The 20,458-nt window shown below is 39.0% G+C and overlaps 1 protein-coding gene across 1 annotated transcript in view; it reads right to left on the bottom strand.

Annotated features, from left to right (window-relative positions):
- The window catches only part of dar1 (dendritic arbor reduction 1), a 38,810-nt gene extending 19,456 nt beyond the window's left edge, over positions 1–19,354 (bottom strand). Inside the window, exon 1 of the mRNA XM_089466474.1 lies at positions 18,416–19,354. Within this exon, the coding sequence (XP_089322600.1) occupies positions 18,416–18,478 (63 nt within the window). The 5' untranslated portion in view covers positions 18,479–19,354. The remainder of the gene's footprint in view (positions 1–18,415) is intronic.
- Between the last annotated feature and the right edge of the window lie 1,104 nt (positions 19,355–20,458).

Below are 20,458 nucleotides of genomic sequence, written 5' to 3' on the forward strand. Positions count from 1 at the left end.
GCTTAGACTTGGAATGTGATGATATGCCACAAGAGAAATAATATTTGATGTGCATATAAGCTCTTTTATGAACCATAAAAAACGAATTATATATATATTTGTCTCTATAACTTATACTTAAGCTCTTCTTTAGATGATTAAATAAACATTATTATGTTATTATAAAGAAAATATTTTCAAGTCCCCAGGAAGTGGATCATTATAGCAAATTTAAAAAGAATAATAAATTAAGTTTTTATATAATATATATAATATAGTATATAAGCTCGTCAATGCGTGTGTAAATATATTATGTATTATTATATTTATATTATATATATTTTTGTATATTATTTAGCTTATTGTATATATATTATATAAAATATTATTTTGAGTCCACAAATAGCAGATTAGGACAGCAAACATAATTTTAGTTTGGAATAATTTTTTTTTTTTTTTTTTTAAATGTAAAATTAGTTATATTGTTTAGTATATAATAAATATTTTTTAATTATTAAGAATATTTGTTAAATTGAAATAAATTCAGATATTCTAATTTAACATTCTATAGTAAATATACATATATTACTAAAATATTACATTGTTTTTAAAATTAATGAAAAAAAAAACCTTTAAGCTGCTCAGATTTGATTTTCAATACATATTGTATAGAAAATATATTATTAAAATATTTTTTAAATATATATAAATATGTATATAGAACAAAATTAAAAACTTTAAGCTATTTTAACTTGACCTAAAATATATTATTACAGTATATACCAAAATACCTAAACTTAAGCTGCTCTCTTTTGCATTTTTTTTACTTTTGACTTTTATTTTTACAGAATCTAGAGATTCTTTATACATATTAAAACTATACTTTAAATTATGGGTTTAATTATATATTTACTAAGTAATATAACTATATATACATGAGACATACATGTATGTGCACTACACGTTATATTCTCTGTATTTCAGCTTTCTGCTTCCCGTTTCATTCCAGCTAAGCTAGGGTAAACTGATTGCCTATCAGCTCAGCTAGTTCACGTTCCTTTCCATGTTCTATGCCAGCTAAGCTAGGGTAGCCCGAATGCCTATCAGCTCAACAGTCACACACACACACACATGCATTTGCTGCTTCTGCTGCCAACGTTGCTCGCTCCACTCTGCTGTGGCAGTCAGTTTTGCAAGCAGGCGTGTAGGTATTGACAGCCGAGGCAGCTACCTGTTGCAGCAAATGCAAGAGCCGCACAGCAGTGCACCAAAGTGTTGCAATAACGCTAGCAGACAGAGCAGCAGCAGCCAAAGCAGCAGCAGCAGCAGCAACAGCAATCGACATGTTGGGCGAGAATCATTTACACGCGAGCTGGGCAATGGGGAGGCTGAGTTGATTTTGGTTTATTTGCGCTTGTCGCCAGCCTCATTTGTCGGCACAGCTGGATGCGCCTTATGGCACCTGCAACACCAACAGCAACACCAAACACCAGGCAAACAATTTGTAGCACGCCAAGTTCGTTTTTTCTTCTTTTGTAGAACTCTGCCTTGACACCTGGCCGGAGCTTAAGCCCGAACTAGTCAAAAGTGAACCCATCAATTAGGCATAAGCGACAGCCGCACGCTCATAAATATTTCATGTGCAGCGCCCAAGCGGCCAGGCGGCGAGTGGAAAGCCAGCGGAAAAGGCATTTCTCAGCCCAACAAGGTGTCAATTTGACATAAATGGCCCGCTTGGGCTTTCGTTTACATAATTAAATGAACAGACTAGATCTGTGCGGCCCGCCTCAGTCCCGCACCCCGCGCTCTTCCACTTGGCCACTCGCCCTCTCTAATCAGCTGCCAGATCGGGCTAGAAGGCGCTAAGTGTCGCGGCAAACAGATACAAAACGAATCGCACGCACAAATCTCTCGCAAAGGTGTTAAAAGAAAAGCATGCCAGGCAGTCGGCCAGGCAGTCAGCCAGCCAGCCAGGCGTTTATCTTGCGCGCTTTCTCGCCGAGACCCATTAAAAAATCGAAAAAGAAAAAAAAAAAAACGAAAAAGGTGTAGAAAACTAGGCATGCTGCCCGCTCGATCATCATTAGGAGTCAATGATCATTGCGTGCGGCTGCAGCTGCAATGACGATTCACTGCGTCAGTTCCATATGCCACCAATTCATCAAACTGGCCAAGGAGCGGCGCTTCGCGTTGGCCAAGTTAAATGCCCTCGCGTCCTTAAGCCTGTAGTCTGGGCTTAACCTTTATGTTGTTCACGTGCCTTCAATTGACGTCATTCACAGCTGCCCTTTGTTGCTGTTGTTTTTGTTGCTGTTGTTGTTGTCCCTTGTCAGTGTCTCTTTTTCATTAGCGTTCGGGTTATTAACCACCTATTTTGTTTCTCGTTTCGCCCTTCTTTGTCTGTCCTTTACTCGAACGGCTACAATTTTTAACACCTTTTCAGTGTACGCCGACAGCAACGGCGACGGCGACGGCAACGGCAACGACGACGGCGATCGCGTCGGCAACTGCAAAGCTGGCGTGTGCTGCCCTCGACGCGTGCGGCTCTTAAAACAATTTAACTGTTAGTCGGAGGGTTTCTTTGTAAATGTTTTTATTTTTGCTAAAGAGCTATTAAAGGAAAGATTTAACACATAACAAAGTGGAGAGCTCTACCTTTTAATACTAATACTAATATGTATTATTGCCAACTTAGCTTACATGGTTTATACACAAATTAGAATGTGATATATCAGAGTTGTCTTCTCCTCTCTGGCAGCACAGGAGAAACACGACCGTTCGGCTCGACTTTCAATTTCACAATGTAAATCTTCGGCTCATTGGTGACCCCATTTATACGAGTGGCGAGTGTGCCAATTCCATTTGTTACATAAATGGAGAGCATGATGAGCGCAGAGGAGGCTTCATTAGCATCCCAGCTCTTATAAAATCATAATTCACTCAAATATAAATGCCTGTCTCATTGATCGTTGATCTCATTTGTAACTCAGTCAAAGGCCTTAACACCCTATATCACAACTTTCATATCAGCTCTATATTTCCATGTATATATTTATTTATAACGTTTGTTCTATGCCCTAACTTATATAGAACTGTAGTCCTATATGGTAAAACATGTGATAAATATATGGTAAAAAAAATATATGATATGGTAAAATATATGATAAATCCATACATGTATGTATATCTAAAATGATGTATATAAACTACCATATCATTATAGATTTTATTTGTATTTTGTTTATATTAGGGGCTAAAAGACTATTCTCATATTATTATATTTAATAAGTACAAACATAGTAAATCTACTTTAGTTAAATGTTAGTATATAGTATATAGATAATGATATATAGTAGTAATATATATGTATATGTACATATATGTATATAATGTAGTATAAATGTCAAGCTGAAGTCCACAGAAGCCAGAACTTAATATTAAGTTTATTTTGTTTTTTTTTTTTTTTTATTAATTTTAACTGGTAAATAAAAATAATTAGTATATAGGTTTACTGCTATTATTTTCACCTGCATTACAAGGCTGCAATATACTTAAGCCTCTGTTTAAGCACTCAGGCTAGCAGCTACTTATGCAACGTATATGCATTATTTATAAACTCGAAGCCATCTATCTTAACTCAAGTTGTATTACTCAGCCATTTAAGTGCATCTGTTTTAAGTGTGACTTTTTGCTCTCCAGCTGTCATTCATTATGCCACTAAAACGTATTAGCTGCTGCTTCGTCGGCTGCTGCTGCCGCGGCTGCGGCTGCTCTCAAAGTGCCATTAAAATCCCCCAGCGAGCGCATAAATCACATTTTGGCCAACAGCCGCGGCAGCTGAGAGCCAACAATGGCTGCAACAATCGCTTAAGACAATAACAAGAAAATGCGTTAATCAATGCGAACGGCCCAAAACAAACGCAGCGCCCAAAAATGGTCAAATTAAAGACCAGGCCCCAAAGGAAATACAAAAAAAAAAAATTGCGACCTGCAACGGCGACACGTGAGCGCCATAAATGGCAGCAATGTGGCGATGTGGGCGGGGCAGACGGAGGGGCACTTGTTGAATATTCGACTTCCTCATTTAACGAAAAGCTACAACAACAACAACAAAGCGAACTTAATACACCTTAGCGAATCTGAATCGTACTTCATTAAGATGCAAAAAAAAAAATAAATAAATAAATAAAAAATAAGAAGGTGCAAACAAATTTTTGTGTATTTTTTATAAAAATAACAAAATCAAGAAAAAAAATAAAAAACATATGAACAAAATATAATCCTCAAATATATTTACGTTGTGTTTACAACAACAACGAAAGCAAGAAGAAGCACAACAGTTGATACTTTACGTTAATGATGCACATTGTTCAATGAAAATGAAAGCAAAACGTCGAGAGGCTGCAGTGAGGGTCGTCAGCTGGAGGGGATGCTGGGAGAGGGGGCTGGCAGCAGCGAATGCAATGACACCTGCATGCACGAAGGCTCAGCAGGCTGAGTTTTAGGGCTGCAGAGGCTAATATTTTAGGGAGCATGTGAATCAGTCTTCCAGATTAAAATATATAATAATATCTATATAGTTCCTGAACTAGTGCACTAACTGGTGCATTTGAACAAGTTCAATTAGCAGTTCATTGCTTTTCTTTCTTTGTTGCATTTATAAGAAATTCAAAATTGAACTAGTTCTGAATTGAGTAATGTACTAGTTCATTTATATATTCAATATTTGCAATTTATTTTCAACCAGACAGATCGTCCTGTATCAAGTACCGCTGCATTAGCCAAAATATATTCATTACGGAACTAGTTCATATGCTACTGCTTCTTATCTATCATTTGCCATAACTCCAATCATTCAGTTTTAAGTACTATACATACATACAAACGAACTAGTTCTGAATTGAGTTTTGAACTAGTTCATTTAAATATGTTTATTACGGAACTAACTCATATGCTACTGCTTCTCAATTGTCATTTATAAAGCCAATAGTTCAGTTTCATATACTAAAATAAACAATAATTATTAATTTGTCATATTTGGAACCAGTTCATAAGAATCATTTCACTACATAATACTTTTCGATTAATAATTGTCGTTCGAATAAATTCACTTTGCTATTAGTTCACTTCACGACTAGTTCCGTTATGAAATTCAGCTTGCCTGGAACCAGTTCAGTTCAGTGTTCATTGGTGGGCGTGAGTTACTTGCCAGTCAGCCCACTGACGTCAGGCGACAAACACAATTCGCTTAGCATCTTCAGCTCAACACAGGTGGGCGTCAATTGGAGCAGCTGCAACCGCAACAACAACAACAACGACGACAACAACAACAGCCGAGACAACCGCAACAACAATAACAAAAAATGATTACACGCTTCCGGCTGGGGCTCGAGTCTGGCTTGCAGCGTCGTATTATGCGCTAAGCGATTGTCATTACAATAAATTTCGCATATTGTGCGCATAAATTTCGCACAAGCTTCAAAGGAGTCAGCAGCAGCAACAACAACGAGAGGCTGCAACAATGGGCCGCACAGCTGGGACATCCAAAAGTGGAGGCACAGTGAGTCATGAATGTTATGGACTCGCTGCTAACTGGGTCAAATGCTGTTGCTGCCTTTTTGCTTTTGGCCAAGAATATGCCACAGAGCGCTGAGGCAATGAGTCAACGTAACGTATACGCAATGTGGGCCAAGCAGACATCTCCCAGAGCGAGAGAGAGAGAGAGAGGGAGAGAGAGCGCATGAGTTTGGTATTCGCACTGTGACAACATGTCAAAACTGTTGCCTTATCGACATTTCAATTAGCCGCTATTGCTAGCCCTGAGCTGCTGTCAGGCATTTGCAGTCGATACTCGACTAACGATACGCGATACCCGCGGCACGATACACGACTCCGCGAGTCCACAGAATCGATAGCTGCGCCGCTGTCAAATTCGCTTGGCATCTATCTATTTGGTGTCATTTAGTTAACCTGGGCTAAATATCAAATGTGGCATATGTGTGTGTGTGTCAGTGTGTGTGTGTGTGTGCTGCATGCCATTGACTCGCATATGCAGATTTTCTGCACAAAATGCCAAAAGCTCCTCCAGAGACAACAGAGAGACGTGCACATATGAGCCACCGCTGGCAGCTGCTTGCAATGTGGCAACTCCAACTCTAACTGCAACTGCCACTGCAACCGTTGGCAACTGTTTGCCGTTTAGCTATTCAAAAGTCTATCGGCTGTCCAATTAAAACGTTTTTAGCCATTAATTAGTTTGATAAAACGTTCAGCGTGTGACATTCATAAATCGAGCGGGCAGGTGGCAGGTGGTTTCCATTTAGTACCAGAATTATGCGACCAAAGAATTTAGATAAGTTTTCTAAGCTCACGTAAATAGCATTTCAATACGAAATCAAACTTGTTTAATCACATCATTTAGACAGAATTAATTAACTCGTTTTAGAAGCTGAAGAGAGTATATTGATTTATGAGTTGCTGCTCGACTCTGAATCTATTGAGGCTAGAGACTACAAATTTGTTATATATTTATTTGTATAGGTTGATTCTATTGTATAAGTTGTCTTCTAATCCTTGACATTATCGAGTCTTTGTATTCCAGCTGCTAGATGTATGAGACTACAGTTTCATCATTTGGCCAGCATCGATACTTATCGAGGAGAAAATGAGCAGGGGCTAGCTTTCATTGCAGTTCTCTACTACATATGAATGGAGAGTGCGCTAAGGTCTCTCCTTGAGTTTATTTTCCTTGTGGGAGCAGCTAAGGCCTCTCTATGAGTTTGCTCGAGTGAAGGGAGCATTGAGCTGCTGTGATTGGCCCAGCGCTTGAGCAGAAGAGAAGCTGCGGAGCTCTTCAGCCCATAGCAAGGCGAATATGCTCTAACGTAGTGTATATCCAAATAGATATGCTCGATGAATGATGATGCCATTAGAAGCTAACACCTTGTAGAAGTAGGCATAATATATAAAATATATAGGTATAATATACTCAGAGTACTACACTGCTGATCAGAGTTTTATAGTTAAGCAAGCCCTAAGCGAGCTTCATGCAGTCAGTTATGTCCAACTACAAGAGTCTCCCTAGCTTATCTCTCTCTCTCTCTCTCTCTGTTCCCCTCTCACTCGCCACCATTAAACTATAGCTTTTTATAGCTCATTTGGCAAAATTAGCCAAACAGCTCGTATGAATTTCCTTTTCATGAGTCTGCCCGATGATTTATTCAAATGAGTTTAATTAGAAGTCCGAGTGTTTCTAATGAATGTATTCGCTCTATTCGCCGTATTCGCATTCGCATTCGCTTTTGTTTGTTTGTCAAGTTACGTGTTAAATGCATTTAATTTCGCTAGCGGCAGTGACATATAAATTAGCAGCTAGTCTCAACCTTGAGCGCGTAAATTCTATGCAATTAAATGAATTACGAGCGCCCAGACGAAACGCAAACAAATCGAATTCAAGAGATGCCTTGGGCAAGCATTAGTAGCGGCAATTAATAAACTAAAATTAAAATTACATCGAGCTAGAACATAAATTATAAGGCTAACATATGTCTGGAATTTATTTGGTATCTCTCTGTTCCCGCCTCACCTGGCGCAGCCTCACCTGGCTGCCAATTGCAATCACGACTGCAAAACTTTTTGCTTTGTTTTTGGGTGTTCAAATCATAGCTCTCGGTGGACAAATGCGGCATGATGGCTCCAGGGGACAGCGCAGCAATTACCTTACAAGCCAGCAACAGCATGCAGCAGGCAGGCGTGGGGGCGCGACTGGGGGGAGGCAATGCATGTGCCAATGCCTAGCCATTCAAATGGGCCAGACAGAGACAGATGCGTGTGGGCCACGGGCTGACCCCATGGAACTCTGCCGTGATATATGTGACAGCTTTGACACTGGCTAACAAATAGCCACAGCAGCAGCACCACCAACACCACCAGCACCGCCAACAGCAGCGAACAGGTTTCGCTTTCAGAGAGCTCTCTTCTTTCCCCCAATATCAATATGTGCATGTAAAGTTGCCTAAAGATTATGTTAATGTCCGGTTTCATTGAGGAAAAAGCCACGTTGAGGGCATTTCATTCAGTCGCCGAGGCTATTGACGCAACCAGTTAACAGTTGGCGGTCGCCAGAATAAACTCTATACATATGTATATAAAACAAAAACAACAGCAACAGCAATAGTAAAATATCTTATAGAATGCGCATAGATTTAGATTAGGAGCTCAATAAATCAAGAGAGCGGGGCAAGAGAATTCGAATTCTCTCTGTGTGTGAGTGTGTGAGTGTGTGTGTGAGGCATAATTTGCCTAAATTAGAAAATCGGTAACAAAAATCAATGATGCTGAAAATTTTCATAATAATAGCGTTAATAGGCATAATAACAACGGTGGCTCTGAGCCCAGCCAAACAATGGAAACTATTGTGTGTGCACGGCCATGCCTCACAGAGTCAACTAATGGAAAACAAATTGTTAAATGAAATTGATATAGCTGCTCGATAGTTTCCGTTGCTGATGTGGGCCTAAAAACTGCTGGAGAGATAAGAGTGAAAGAACAGTGACTCTCTATGTGTGTGTGTGTGTGGAGAAATTAAATATATGTATATGTATATGCATATTTGTGTGTATAGAACTATCACATAAATTCGTTTAGTTTATAGATGTTATCTTCTCTTGGTGTTAAATGTTTTAGAATGAGGCATAAATTTGTTGTAGAAATCAACTGGGTTGACATTGGGAGTAGGCAAAAGGTTTATATGTATATGGGGAGTCTGTATATATGAGCTGCTATTTTAAGTAACTGTTTAAGGGCTGTCTATAAGACATTTAGAAGCATGATATTTATTATAATACAGTTGACTAAGATAGATAGATAGATAATAATCGATATAAACATATGTATATAGTATATATATATTCCCATTCCAGTTCTAATTCCAACATACCCAAAGCCAATTTTTGCCTGGCAAAGTCTTCTAAATGCTCAACACATCAATTTCTACTTTATATTTCCCACACACGCACACACACATGTACACACACGCTTGTGCGAACATAAAAAATGGCGCATCCCAATTGAAATGTTTCGAGTGTTTTGCTCATTCGCCTAACTGTTGTACAGCTAGCAGCAATTGTCTTCCTATGTACAGCGCCCGCACTCATAAATATATAAGCACGCATACATACATATATAAGAGTGCGTGCGTGTGTGTGCGTCTAGTTTTGTATCTATTTCTCTCATTTTGTCGCCGTGACATGCGCAGTTCACGCAGCGCTGGCCGCTGAGCGCAGTTAAGCACCATTGAGCAGCCGCCGTCGGCGTCGCTGCGACGCCATATTGAGCTGCGACACTACATAGTGAAATCCCCCCGCTCTGGCACAGCAAGAGCGGGCGCAACCTCCCCGGGCGCCCAGCGCGTTGCGGCCGTCGCCCAACCAGCGGGCAGCAGCAGAAAACTTTTTTGCAAGCGCAGCAAATCAAAACACATTTCATAGTTAGAGTACAACAACAACAGCAAGAGACATATCTACATACGCACGCACACACATACACACATGTATGCATACATCTACATAAGCATATGCATGAGTGTGCGGAGTAAGTAAGACAAAAGTAGCGAGCGCTGCTGTGTTGTATTTGTTTGTTTTCTGCCTCATCAGCCCCTCAATAGCAAAAACAAAAACAAAAACAATAGCATTGTGATAAAAGCAGCTCACTGCTGCCGTTACTCTGCCTTGCTCTCCCTCTCACACTCTCTCGCGTCGTTGCTTTTACTGTTGTTGTACATAGTTGGCATATGTATATTTATTTGTTGTTACTTTTTGCTACTCTTACATAGTTTGCCTGCGCGCTCTCTCTCGCTCTTTCCATCTCTCTCTCTCCCGTCAAAATCGTCCACAAATCGCCCTCAATTGCCAAGACGCCATTTGCCAGAGCAGCTACTCTCAGTCTCTGCCTCTGCCGCTGCCGCTGCCGTTCTGCTCATGTGCGCATGACGAATGACCGCAATTTGCGACAGTTTTTTTTTTCGCTGTTGCTTTTAAATACTTTTTTTTTTAGTTTACATATCTTTGACTGATGTTATTGAGCATTTATTGTTGACTGCCTGCATATATCGACTCTTTATTGTTTTTTTTTTCTTTTTTCTGTTTTCTGTTTTCATTGGATTTGCTATTCTAATGATTTTATTTTCCTAAAGTCCATTTTGAGCTGAATGCAAATGGAAATACATTTCGTGTCTATTATATTCGATGGCAGGGGCAATTGTTAATGTTATTTATGTGAATAGATTTGTTACAGAAGGCAATGTCTATACTATGAACATTAAGGAAAAGCGTTTATAGACAATTCAAATCTAATTTTTATAGGGCAGCCAACGAGATGAATTTAAATTCATTTAACAATCATAAAGCGCTGAGGTTAACAAATTCGTTGCATTCATATATTTTATATAAATAATATGTGTATTTTTCTCACCCATTTACATTTCGCTTTGCATTCAATTTGGACTCCCTCTATAAATTTGATTAGCATAAAAACCTTCGCACAGCTATTGCATTGCAGCGCCAGGACGAAATTGAATATCCTGCGATATGCAAAGCAAAGGCAAACATAATTTGATGGCTCGGTGGAATGAAATATTCTCACAATTTCACGCTGAGCAATCATAACTCAATGCTCTGGGGTGTCCACTGAAGCTATTAAATGGCAATTCCCAATTTCTAGCTAGAGACGGGGGTGACAAAAGGCGACAGGAAATGCGAAGCGGACCCAGGGCATATTGAGCATATTGAGGGCATTCTGGTAGCTAGGCATAAAACCAATTTCCGATCAAGCGCATAAGCGAGGGGCCAGCGAAGCCAGCGAGGCGTGGCAGAGCACAGAAGGGAAAGGGAAAGGGTAAGAGGTAGAGCTGATAGCAAAAGGGCTACGCATGCGCAACACGTTGCAGTTGCAAGTTGGCAAATGCAGCGCACGCTGATCAATAAAATTTGAAGTGAAAACTGTTGAGCGGCGGTCAGCGCAAGGGGAGTGAAGAGAGAGGAGTGAGAAAGGGAGTTGGGAGTTGGGGGTGCACAGGATTTGCGGGCAATTAATTTGTGTGCAGCAAAGCAACAGGAAACAAAATTCCAATTCAGTTCAGCGAGGGGGAAGCTGAAGGGGGGAGTTAACTTAACAAAGTTCAATGGCCAACGCAATGAAGCCAAGTCAATTCAGGCAGACAGACAGCCAGACAGCAAGACAGCCAGCCGACTCGCCAGTTCATGTTCATTCTTATTGACAGGGCCTATTAGTGGGTCAATTGCCGCCAAGATTTCGGGCGCTTATTTTTAGGCCAAGTGCGTGCTGCCTGCTGCCTGCTGCCAGCCTGCTGAGAGCTTTACTGTTTCATTTTTCATTTTTATATACATTTATTTACTTCTGCTTCTTCTTCAGCATTTTGCTTTGTATTTTTCTTCTCTTTATTTTTATTTTTATTTTACTTTATTTTTATTATTATTTTTTTTTTTTTTTGCATACTCTGGCAATTAGCGTAAGCGATCGATCAAATATCGCTGCGTCCATGGCAGACAGCAACAAAAGAGCCTCATTAATTGGTGATAAAACTTAAATAAGCAAATAATAAAACTCAAGTAATTTTTAGGCTCACATGTGTGTGTAAGTGTGTGTGTGTGTGTGCGTTAACGTCTTTGCTGCTGGCCAAGCTGCGCTATTGCTGCTTTGTGCTGGCTTTTGTGAATGAAACTTAAATGAATATTACAACTTATTTTTGTACAACAACAAAGTACAGTGATGACTCGTAAGTGAGAACGCTTTGCTTTGATAGCTGAATCGGGTATACTAAACAAAATGGCAGCAACTTGTGAACAGTTTGTGTAATGCTAGAGAATGCATGAACGCATTACAACAGTTATCTGTGAGGCTCTACAATAGAGTAGGAAATAGATTTGTTAGACTCGTGCTATTTACTTGAAAAGCTTGAAATAAAATGGATGCTATAATGCCTGATCTTCTTTAGAGCTCATATCTTCATATGTGATTCATCAAGTAAGTTGATATAGCTCTCTCTCTCTCTCTCTCTCTCTCTCTCTCTCTCTCTCTCTCTCTCTCTCTCTCTCTCTTTCTCTATCAGCAGACTCTTAGGCTTTATCAGACAACTTTGCTTCATCTTACTCTTATAAACAAAGCATTTTCTATATGATACCATAGTAACCTTAGCATATACTAGCATTGCTTCATCTATATCCATAGATAAACATCTTCATCATTGAAAATATCACATGAGTATATAATAAATTCTATCCTATCATGCATTCCAAGCCATTTTCTTTACAAGACTTTCAGTAATTCAATTTACTATATAGATACACATACATATAACTATATATATAGATACCCATATGTTATAGTTATAGTATATGTCATTGTTTTATATAATCAACTGCAATAATAGAGTATTCGAGTTTATTTAATCACTGATCTTTTACAGCTCTATTCCATAAATTTAATTATAATTCCTGTTAACTTCTCTATTAGGATTTAATTGGCTTCTCTCTGCAATACACAAACACGCTGCTAATTAATGAATGCATTTTAAATGAGCTCAACACCTAATAATCAATTAAAATCAAAGTCAAGCATTAAAATTCAACCAGCTGAAACTATACTGTAAATGTGAACGACTAGCAAATACCCTGTGCACGAACTTAAATTTGGTAAATGTGAATCACAGATAGATAGATTAGATATTCCAGATTTACGAATAAAGCTTATCTATGCATAGGCTCTTCATAGTGCATATACCTTAGGGAATCAGAGGATCCCGATATAAATATAGATGTCTTTTAGGTATAAGGTATATAGACAAATATATGTAGGTCTCTTTTACGTGTAAGGTATATGGTATTACCTTAAGATCTCAGTCACTTCCCCTTCAGTCTGTCACATACATATTTATATATCACATTATACCCTGTATCACCGATTAGGCTCAGGGTATACTCGAACTGGTATGCAAACTTTCGCATTGTGCAAATAAACTTAATTTGTTTGCTATAAAGTTAATTTTTAATTTAATTTTGCAACTCGAATTTATTTGCTTAGCTCTTCGAGCTGCTTTTACGAGTCGAGTGCGGATCGTCAATGGCCGATCAGAGATCGTCGATCGGATATCGCCGATGTTGCTGATGACTTTATCAACGGGCCATGATCAACGCTAAATGTCGGCCGTTTCATGTTTCTGTTTCTGTTTCTGTTTCTGTTTCTGCTTTATTTTTGTGTGTTTTTTCTCACCTCTAAAGTTGTTTTCGCTGTTGTCTAATGTTATGTTTCCGTTGTCTTTCTTCTTCTTCTTCTTATGCTGTTTTTTCGAAATCGATGACAGCTTTTTGATGCTTACAGCGCGCACATTTGACACCGCGGGTCGCCATAAGCTGGCCAGCAATTCGAAGATTTCATGCAGATCTGATTTCATAATCAAATAATTGATCTTAATGAGTTGCGAGCAGCTGGCAGAGTCGAAGCTAGCTCGAATTGAGTCTGTCAGCTGCTCAAAAGATTTTTTCTTGATCCAATCAAACTTGAAACGAATTGCGCTGAGCAAAAAATAAGAAACTTCAAATTGAAACAAAAAGAATATATCGAATATTGAGCTTAAGCTTTGAATAGATTTTGGCACCTCACACAAATATTTATTTTAATCCATTTTCGTTTCATATTTTTCATTTTATTTTTTATTTTTTCAAGCTCGTTTCCGCAATCTTTCTACGAATTTTCGTTCCAGCAATCCATCAAAAATTATAAAACCGCCTGTTTAGTTTTTTAGGGACTGCGAATTAGATGGCCACAGATATCGCACGCTATAAAATCGCAGCTCAGCTCGTGCCATAAAAGCAGGCACAGTGGTCTGAGAGCTAAAGAACTGAGATATGACTTTAAAGTAAACAATCAGAACAGGGTTATTGGCTGAAGGGGGCTTGAAGTGGTTTAGATGCTTATGTTATAGGTGGAGAAATTTGATTAAACTGCAAGTTGATTTGGTTGAAGATTTTTAAATAGAATATTATATGGTAAAAAGTATCTAAAGCTCAAAGATTAGGCTGAAAAGTCTGCGAGAAATTAACTTTATGGCTGATGAGATGAGATGATAATTCCTTACAATGTAAGCTATAGGTTGAAATATGATAGAATATATATAGAATATTTTGTGACATAGAATATACAAGAAAAAGAGCCTTAAGTTTCAGTTCAAAATAATATTGTATTTATTATATTCTACCTATGTCTGTTTGTGTATGTTGCATCTATATTTAACATGTGCCATAAATAAATTCACAACTGCCCATCTCCATGCAACCACTGTGCCGTGCTACACTCAAAATTCCTCAGATCCCGCTACAGTCGGTCCCATCTCTTTCAGACTCCGACTCATCCTGCGACTCTCCGGGCCGTGCAGCCAATTGAGAGTGATTGATTTTGGTTGCCAACTCTTGCATGTGCAGCTGTCCAAATAGCAGAAGAGAAAGAAAACAATGGCCAAAAAACAGAAAAAAAAGGCCAACTTGACCTCCAGTCTGTCCGAGCGGCATATCAATCAAATGTGGCCAATGATATTCAAGATTTTCAAATCATTTTGGCCATTTGGCAATTGCCAGTTTTCGTTAGCGTTTTCGTTTTCATTTGCATGAATTGGCGAAAAGCACGGCGACCCCTATATAAGCTGGCATTATGCTTGGCTAATACTCCTCTAGTTGGCTAAGGAAATTGTCTAACAGAGATTTGCATAGAATTGAAGCGATGCCAATCGCAGAGCTCCCACTGTGCGGTGTTTAATGAGATTTCGTTATTGTTGCGATTGTTGTTGTTGTTAAGTATTTGTTGCTATAGTTTTTGGCCCAGTTTACTTATTATTTAACATTGATCGGACGTCTGTAATTGGCATTTGAATCTGACCCAGTCTTGAACTCGTTTCGCAACGAAATGGAAAGTGCCTGGCCCAAAAGCCAGCCGAACGCATTGCTAGCTTTGGCTAACTTTTAATTCTCTTATCTACAGGTATCTGCCACTCTCTCCCTTGCCCGTTCTACCGATCTGCCCCTCTCGCTCTGTTTCTTTTCTTTTTTCGCTACAATTTTATGAGGTATCTGCTCTTCGGCTATTGTGTATCAGAAATGCAATGCTTTGAAGGCGGCCGCCTTTGTGTCTCACTTGTTTCCATTTTATTTGATTTTTTTTTTTTTTTTTTTGAGAATGTGCGAATGCAAATAAATTTGTGTATTTTGATAGATACGAAACGAATTTTTATGAACCTAGCCGAGCACAGAGTTCACTTTGTTTTTGGTATTGACAAATTGGCTAAGCTGAGTCGTAAAAGAGTTTTGCTGCACTTTATTTACGATTTGCATATATCGACGGCAGTTGCTGACAGCCACGCCCCTCTCTCCACCACCCCCCTATCTGGCCGGCCCGCAACATGTCGTATGAGTAATCTGATTTTTATCTATATTTAATTATTTGCGCACATATGATTGAAGCACAATGGCCAGGGCCATTAATCAGTGCAGCAGCAGCAACTAAACTGAGCTGAACTGGCTGGACGCCAGGTGCCCATATGCTCGATCAGCTCAATTATTCATGCAGCAAGACATGCGCTATCCGTTATACATTATCCATTATTCGATATCTTTGGGCTATTAGCTGGCCAATTCTGTGTAAGAAAATCGTAAACTAATTTCATGTGTTAAATGCCATAAAATATGAAAGTTTGTTCCTCATAATCGACACTTGACTAAGTCGTGGGAATTACCTCTTAGGTAAATCACTGAAAGCGGAAGAAGCAGAGACAGACGCCCCACTCTTCTGGCCCCACGAACGCCTCTTTGCTATCAGCCATGGCGGAGGCAGCGTCGACAGCGTCGTCAGCGTCGACAGCGCTTTGTAGTTTAGCGGCCGTGTGTAAATATTTGACAACACATGCCTAATTAGTGCAGCTATTGATGGTGACAGCGGAACAACAACAACAACAACAACAACAACAACAACAACAACAACAACAACAACAACAACAACAAGCTGCCAAAGAACAAGGCCTGGAAGTGGATATGGAATGAAACGGAACGAGCTCTGAGTGCGAGTGCGAGCTCTTTTACGATGTCGTTTCCTGAGAACTGAGTGCCTCAGTCACCAGCTGACTGACTGACTGGCTGACTGATTGACTGATTGACTAACTGACGCACCTCCTCTAGTTGCTGCTCTTATCTAAAGAGCCATTGAGCGAGGGCTCTTTTGTTGGCTTTGTTGAGCAAGGCAATGCGAAACACTTATCAATGGGTAAGACTGGTAGACAGTGTCTATGTGTGTAGGCAAACGCTATGACAATGTTTTCGAACAGGTCTGCAATCAATCAGGTTAACTATTTGAGTGAATGTACACACACACACACACACATATGTCGATAAGTCGATTCGTTTGAATTGGCAAAAGCGTGTCTCGGCACGCAATTTGCGGCTCGAATGGGTGAATGAGGGGTTCTTCATAAATGAATATAGTAATTGTGAAGTTCTTATGTAAACTTAAGCTCGACTATCGCTAAAGGAAACAAAAAACCTTTTCAATAAAAAAAAAAATTATTAGTAAATAAATTAAAGCAAAGTTATAATATTTATAGTTTTCAATTTCAAAAAAATTAAAATTAAAATTAAAAAATATATATATATATATAATTCAATGAACGTATCTCTTTAGTAAAATAAATTTATTATAAAATTTCTAAGTAAAGTAAAATTCCATATTAGATTTTTTTGCAACAAGCAATACCTTAGGGAAAGTATCTTCTAATTCAAGTATAGATACTGCTAAAAATACGTTCAACTCAGAATATCCTCGAATCGGATCGGATCAATCTTCTAATTCAAGTGTCATAACAACAAAGTCTCCTTTAAAATAAGGTATATTTTAATTAAAGAATATCCTCTGCTAAAAGTATCTTCGCCTAGGCTTATCTAGCTATTTTATCAGAGATGATATGCCCATGAAAGCATTCTCAGCCTTTGGCTGAAAGTATCTTCTAATCGAAGCATCTTCTACTGAAAGAACCGAACCGAACTATCTTCTCATCAAAGTGACTTTCAATGTAAGCAATTTCAAATAAAACTAGTTAAACTTTAATGTTTCATTAACAGCTTCAAATTTACTCCGACGCTGCCCAATTGATTGAACTGCTCATTGTCTGATCAAATGATGAGATCATAGAATAAAAATAAAATATAAAAAAACCGCCACGCGTTGCTCTTTAAAAGCAATTGTCAAATATTTGCCAGCGTTTGTCAATGACGATGACTCCGCGTTGAGGGAGGCTACCTAGAGTGGAGTTCTAGAGGTCTATGGACGACATGCTGATTAGTGTGGCTGTGTTGAATGCCACCCAGCTGGCGCTGATGAGGAGCCGACTGGAGGCAGAGCACGGAGACAACTGCAGCCCAACTGCGACAACACTTGGCACATTGGCACAACGTGTTGGGCTCAAATATTGACCCAGAGCTTCGCAAGTAAGCGCGATTCAAACAATGGGCAAACAAACGGAGCAGACCAGACCAGACCCGCCAGACCAGCCAGACCAGCCAGACCAGGCGACAGGAACTGCCAAGGGCCGGACGAACCTGCTGCTGGCAAACAAGAGCCAAGCAGCCCAGAAGAGCCAGCCAACAACAATCTGCTCGGTCTCCTCGGGCTGTGCCTGGCCGGACTGAGCGAGTTCAAAAGAGTTGACCGACTGTTTAAGCAGAGCTCAAAGTGTGGCAACAACAGCGCTGTGGCAAGTGATAACAAGATTTACAAATCGATTGCCGACGGCGCTTTGACAAATATGCCAGAGAAGTGGGCCCATCCAGCGGCGACACCTGAGCAAGGGCCGAACACCTGGAGCTGGAACTGGACCTGAAGGTGTTAATCTGGGCAGCCGCGTGCTTGGCTCGACTGCGTGCTTATTATCACGAAAATGTATCCGCTCGACGATAATCGACTTAATTTGTTTAAACATGATTGCGTTTTATTTATAACAAAGACGTAAAACGAACGCACGAACGAAGGAATAAACAACAAAAAATTTCAGACAATTTGGTGCAAGTTTTGCATTTTGATAAGCGGAAGCATTTAAATCCAGAGTAAGAATAAGAGAGAGCGAGAGAGAAATACCAATAAAAAACAACAGAATTTTAATTAGCACATTTGGCATAATTATGGATAGTAATTGCTTAACGGCGCATTGCCAATTTTTTATTAACAATTAAAATTGAAGCCATGATTCAGCTCAGCTCAAAAGGGAAGTCGTAAAAAAAAACAAGAATTGAATTTTTTAGAAATTGTTAAACATTTTAACTGCTTCATAATTAAATTAGCTAATTTACAAATTGGTTTTGGCTTTTGAAATTGATTGATTTCTCACCTGCATCACCCAGTAGTTGTTGTTGGCGGCAAATTGATCACCAATTATAATATCCGTATGCATTTAAGCAGAATTGTTTGCATCAATCTAAGGCCGACTTAAATATATATATCTATATCTATATATGTGTATATATAGATAGTAGACTTTATTTATTTGTAAGAGTTGACCATGCTAAACATTTAGCTCTTGTTTTAATATTTTTTTTTTTTTTTTTGTATTTTTATTTGTATTTAGATTTTTGATTTTCTTGTTGGCTTTTCTCGCTTCTAGGTCACAAGTCACAGACAAGTTCAAGGCACATGAATGATTAACAATTTATTTGATTTATTTATTTATTTATTGTGAATTTTATTTGCATGGCACTGGGCAGAGAAGCAGAAGCAGAAGCAGCTCTTCAATATGATTTTTGTATTTATTTTGTGGAATTTTTTACAATTTCTTGAGAATTGATTTTATTCATTTGCAAGGATATGCAAAGTGTAAGCACACACACACGTATACACCCACGCACACACACGCTCACTCACTAATTGGCTTTTATTTGTGCTTGAATTTACAATCATTCGGCTGCTGTTTCAAAATTCCCGCTTCAAGCACATCCTTTGCCTTGCCCCAAAAAGCTCAGACAAAATCAGCAAACGCCGGCGGCTTTTTTTTTTCACTTCCGCGTTTCGATTTCTTCTTCACTGGACAGTGATCTATTTTTGTTAAAAATAGTTGTTGCTGTATTTGGATAGAGTTGCAATTGCAAATTGTTTAAGGGAAACGCAATGTATCTACATCGACGCGCTGCACTCGAGAATTGATATTGAATGTTGAAAATTGTAGTTTTTGCTTTTGTTTTTTTCGAAAGCAACGCTGAAACCGAGCGCTCGGCGCTGTTGTTGTCTCTACGCTGGCGGGAACCGAGTTCGTACTGATTGGACGAGCGAAGGTTTCGCGCAGACGAACCTCGCCAGTCAGCTAGCGGGCCAGACGCACACACACAGAGAGAGATATAAACACACACACTTGCACACATGACAGTCATGTATGCTTGGCTAACCAGACTCAACGACTCTCCCCCGCTCAGCCACTCTGTCTGTGCTGTCGCGCTGTCAGTCGGCTTGAGCCGAGCCGAACGAGCTGCCCCTGCCTCCCGACTTATACTCCGCTCTTCTACAACTCTGCCTCTGCTCGCTTATTACCTTTCCCTCTCACTCTCGCTCTCTCCTTCTGAATGCTGCTCACTGAGTTTATGCTTTGCTTATTGCTGTGGCTTATTGTTGTTTTTACAACTTTTACGCTCGCTCGCTGTTCTCGCTTGGATCACAGCGCACTCTTATACGCCACTACTTATACAGCGCGCTCAGCTCTCCGGCAGCTCAGCTGTGTGCGCCAAACAGATCTTATTGGCGCGTATAAGAGCGTAGATTCTACTTGACGATTTTGCTTCGATTCGCCATTTTAGTTTGAAACGTCATATTGAGACGGCATTTGCATGAGCGTCTGAAGCGGCTTGTTCAAGCTGTATATATTTATTGAAATTAAAATTTTGTAATATGAGTCAGATTATGTGTTTATAGCAAACATATTCATACATATGTATCTATATGGTGATCTATATTTTAATTTGAATTTGTATAGCCAACAGATCGTAAATTGTAATCGGATACTGGCAAACTAGAGCTGAGATGAATGTTACTCAATGTTATTTAAACTAGATTGGAAACTATCTATTTACATATATATTAAAATATGTAACATGACAATTATATAAAAAACTGGTATCAAATACATATAATAAATTATGCAAAAAAAAAAAAAAATAAAATAAAATATAAAAAAATAAACAGAAACAACTTTCGATACGAAAACATTATAGATTAAACAAGTTTTCTGCATAAATTTTATAATAATTTAGGCAGTTATATACACATAATACTTGTGAATCTTCTAGTTATATTTGCATTTGCATATTAATATATCATTATATCATTATTTTATAGCATTTTCTTCAGCATTTTCATTAGCACACGCAGCTGGAGCATAAAATCTAAT

Source organism: Drosophila arizonae, chromosome 4, assembly GCF_054131065.1.
Source record: "Drosophila arizonae isolate 15081-1271.41 chromosome 4, UAZ_ARI_1.0, whole genome shotgun sequence".
NCBI lineage: Eukaryota > Metazoa > Arthropoda > Insecta > Diptera > Drosophilidae > Drosophila > Drosophila arizonae.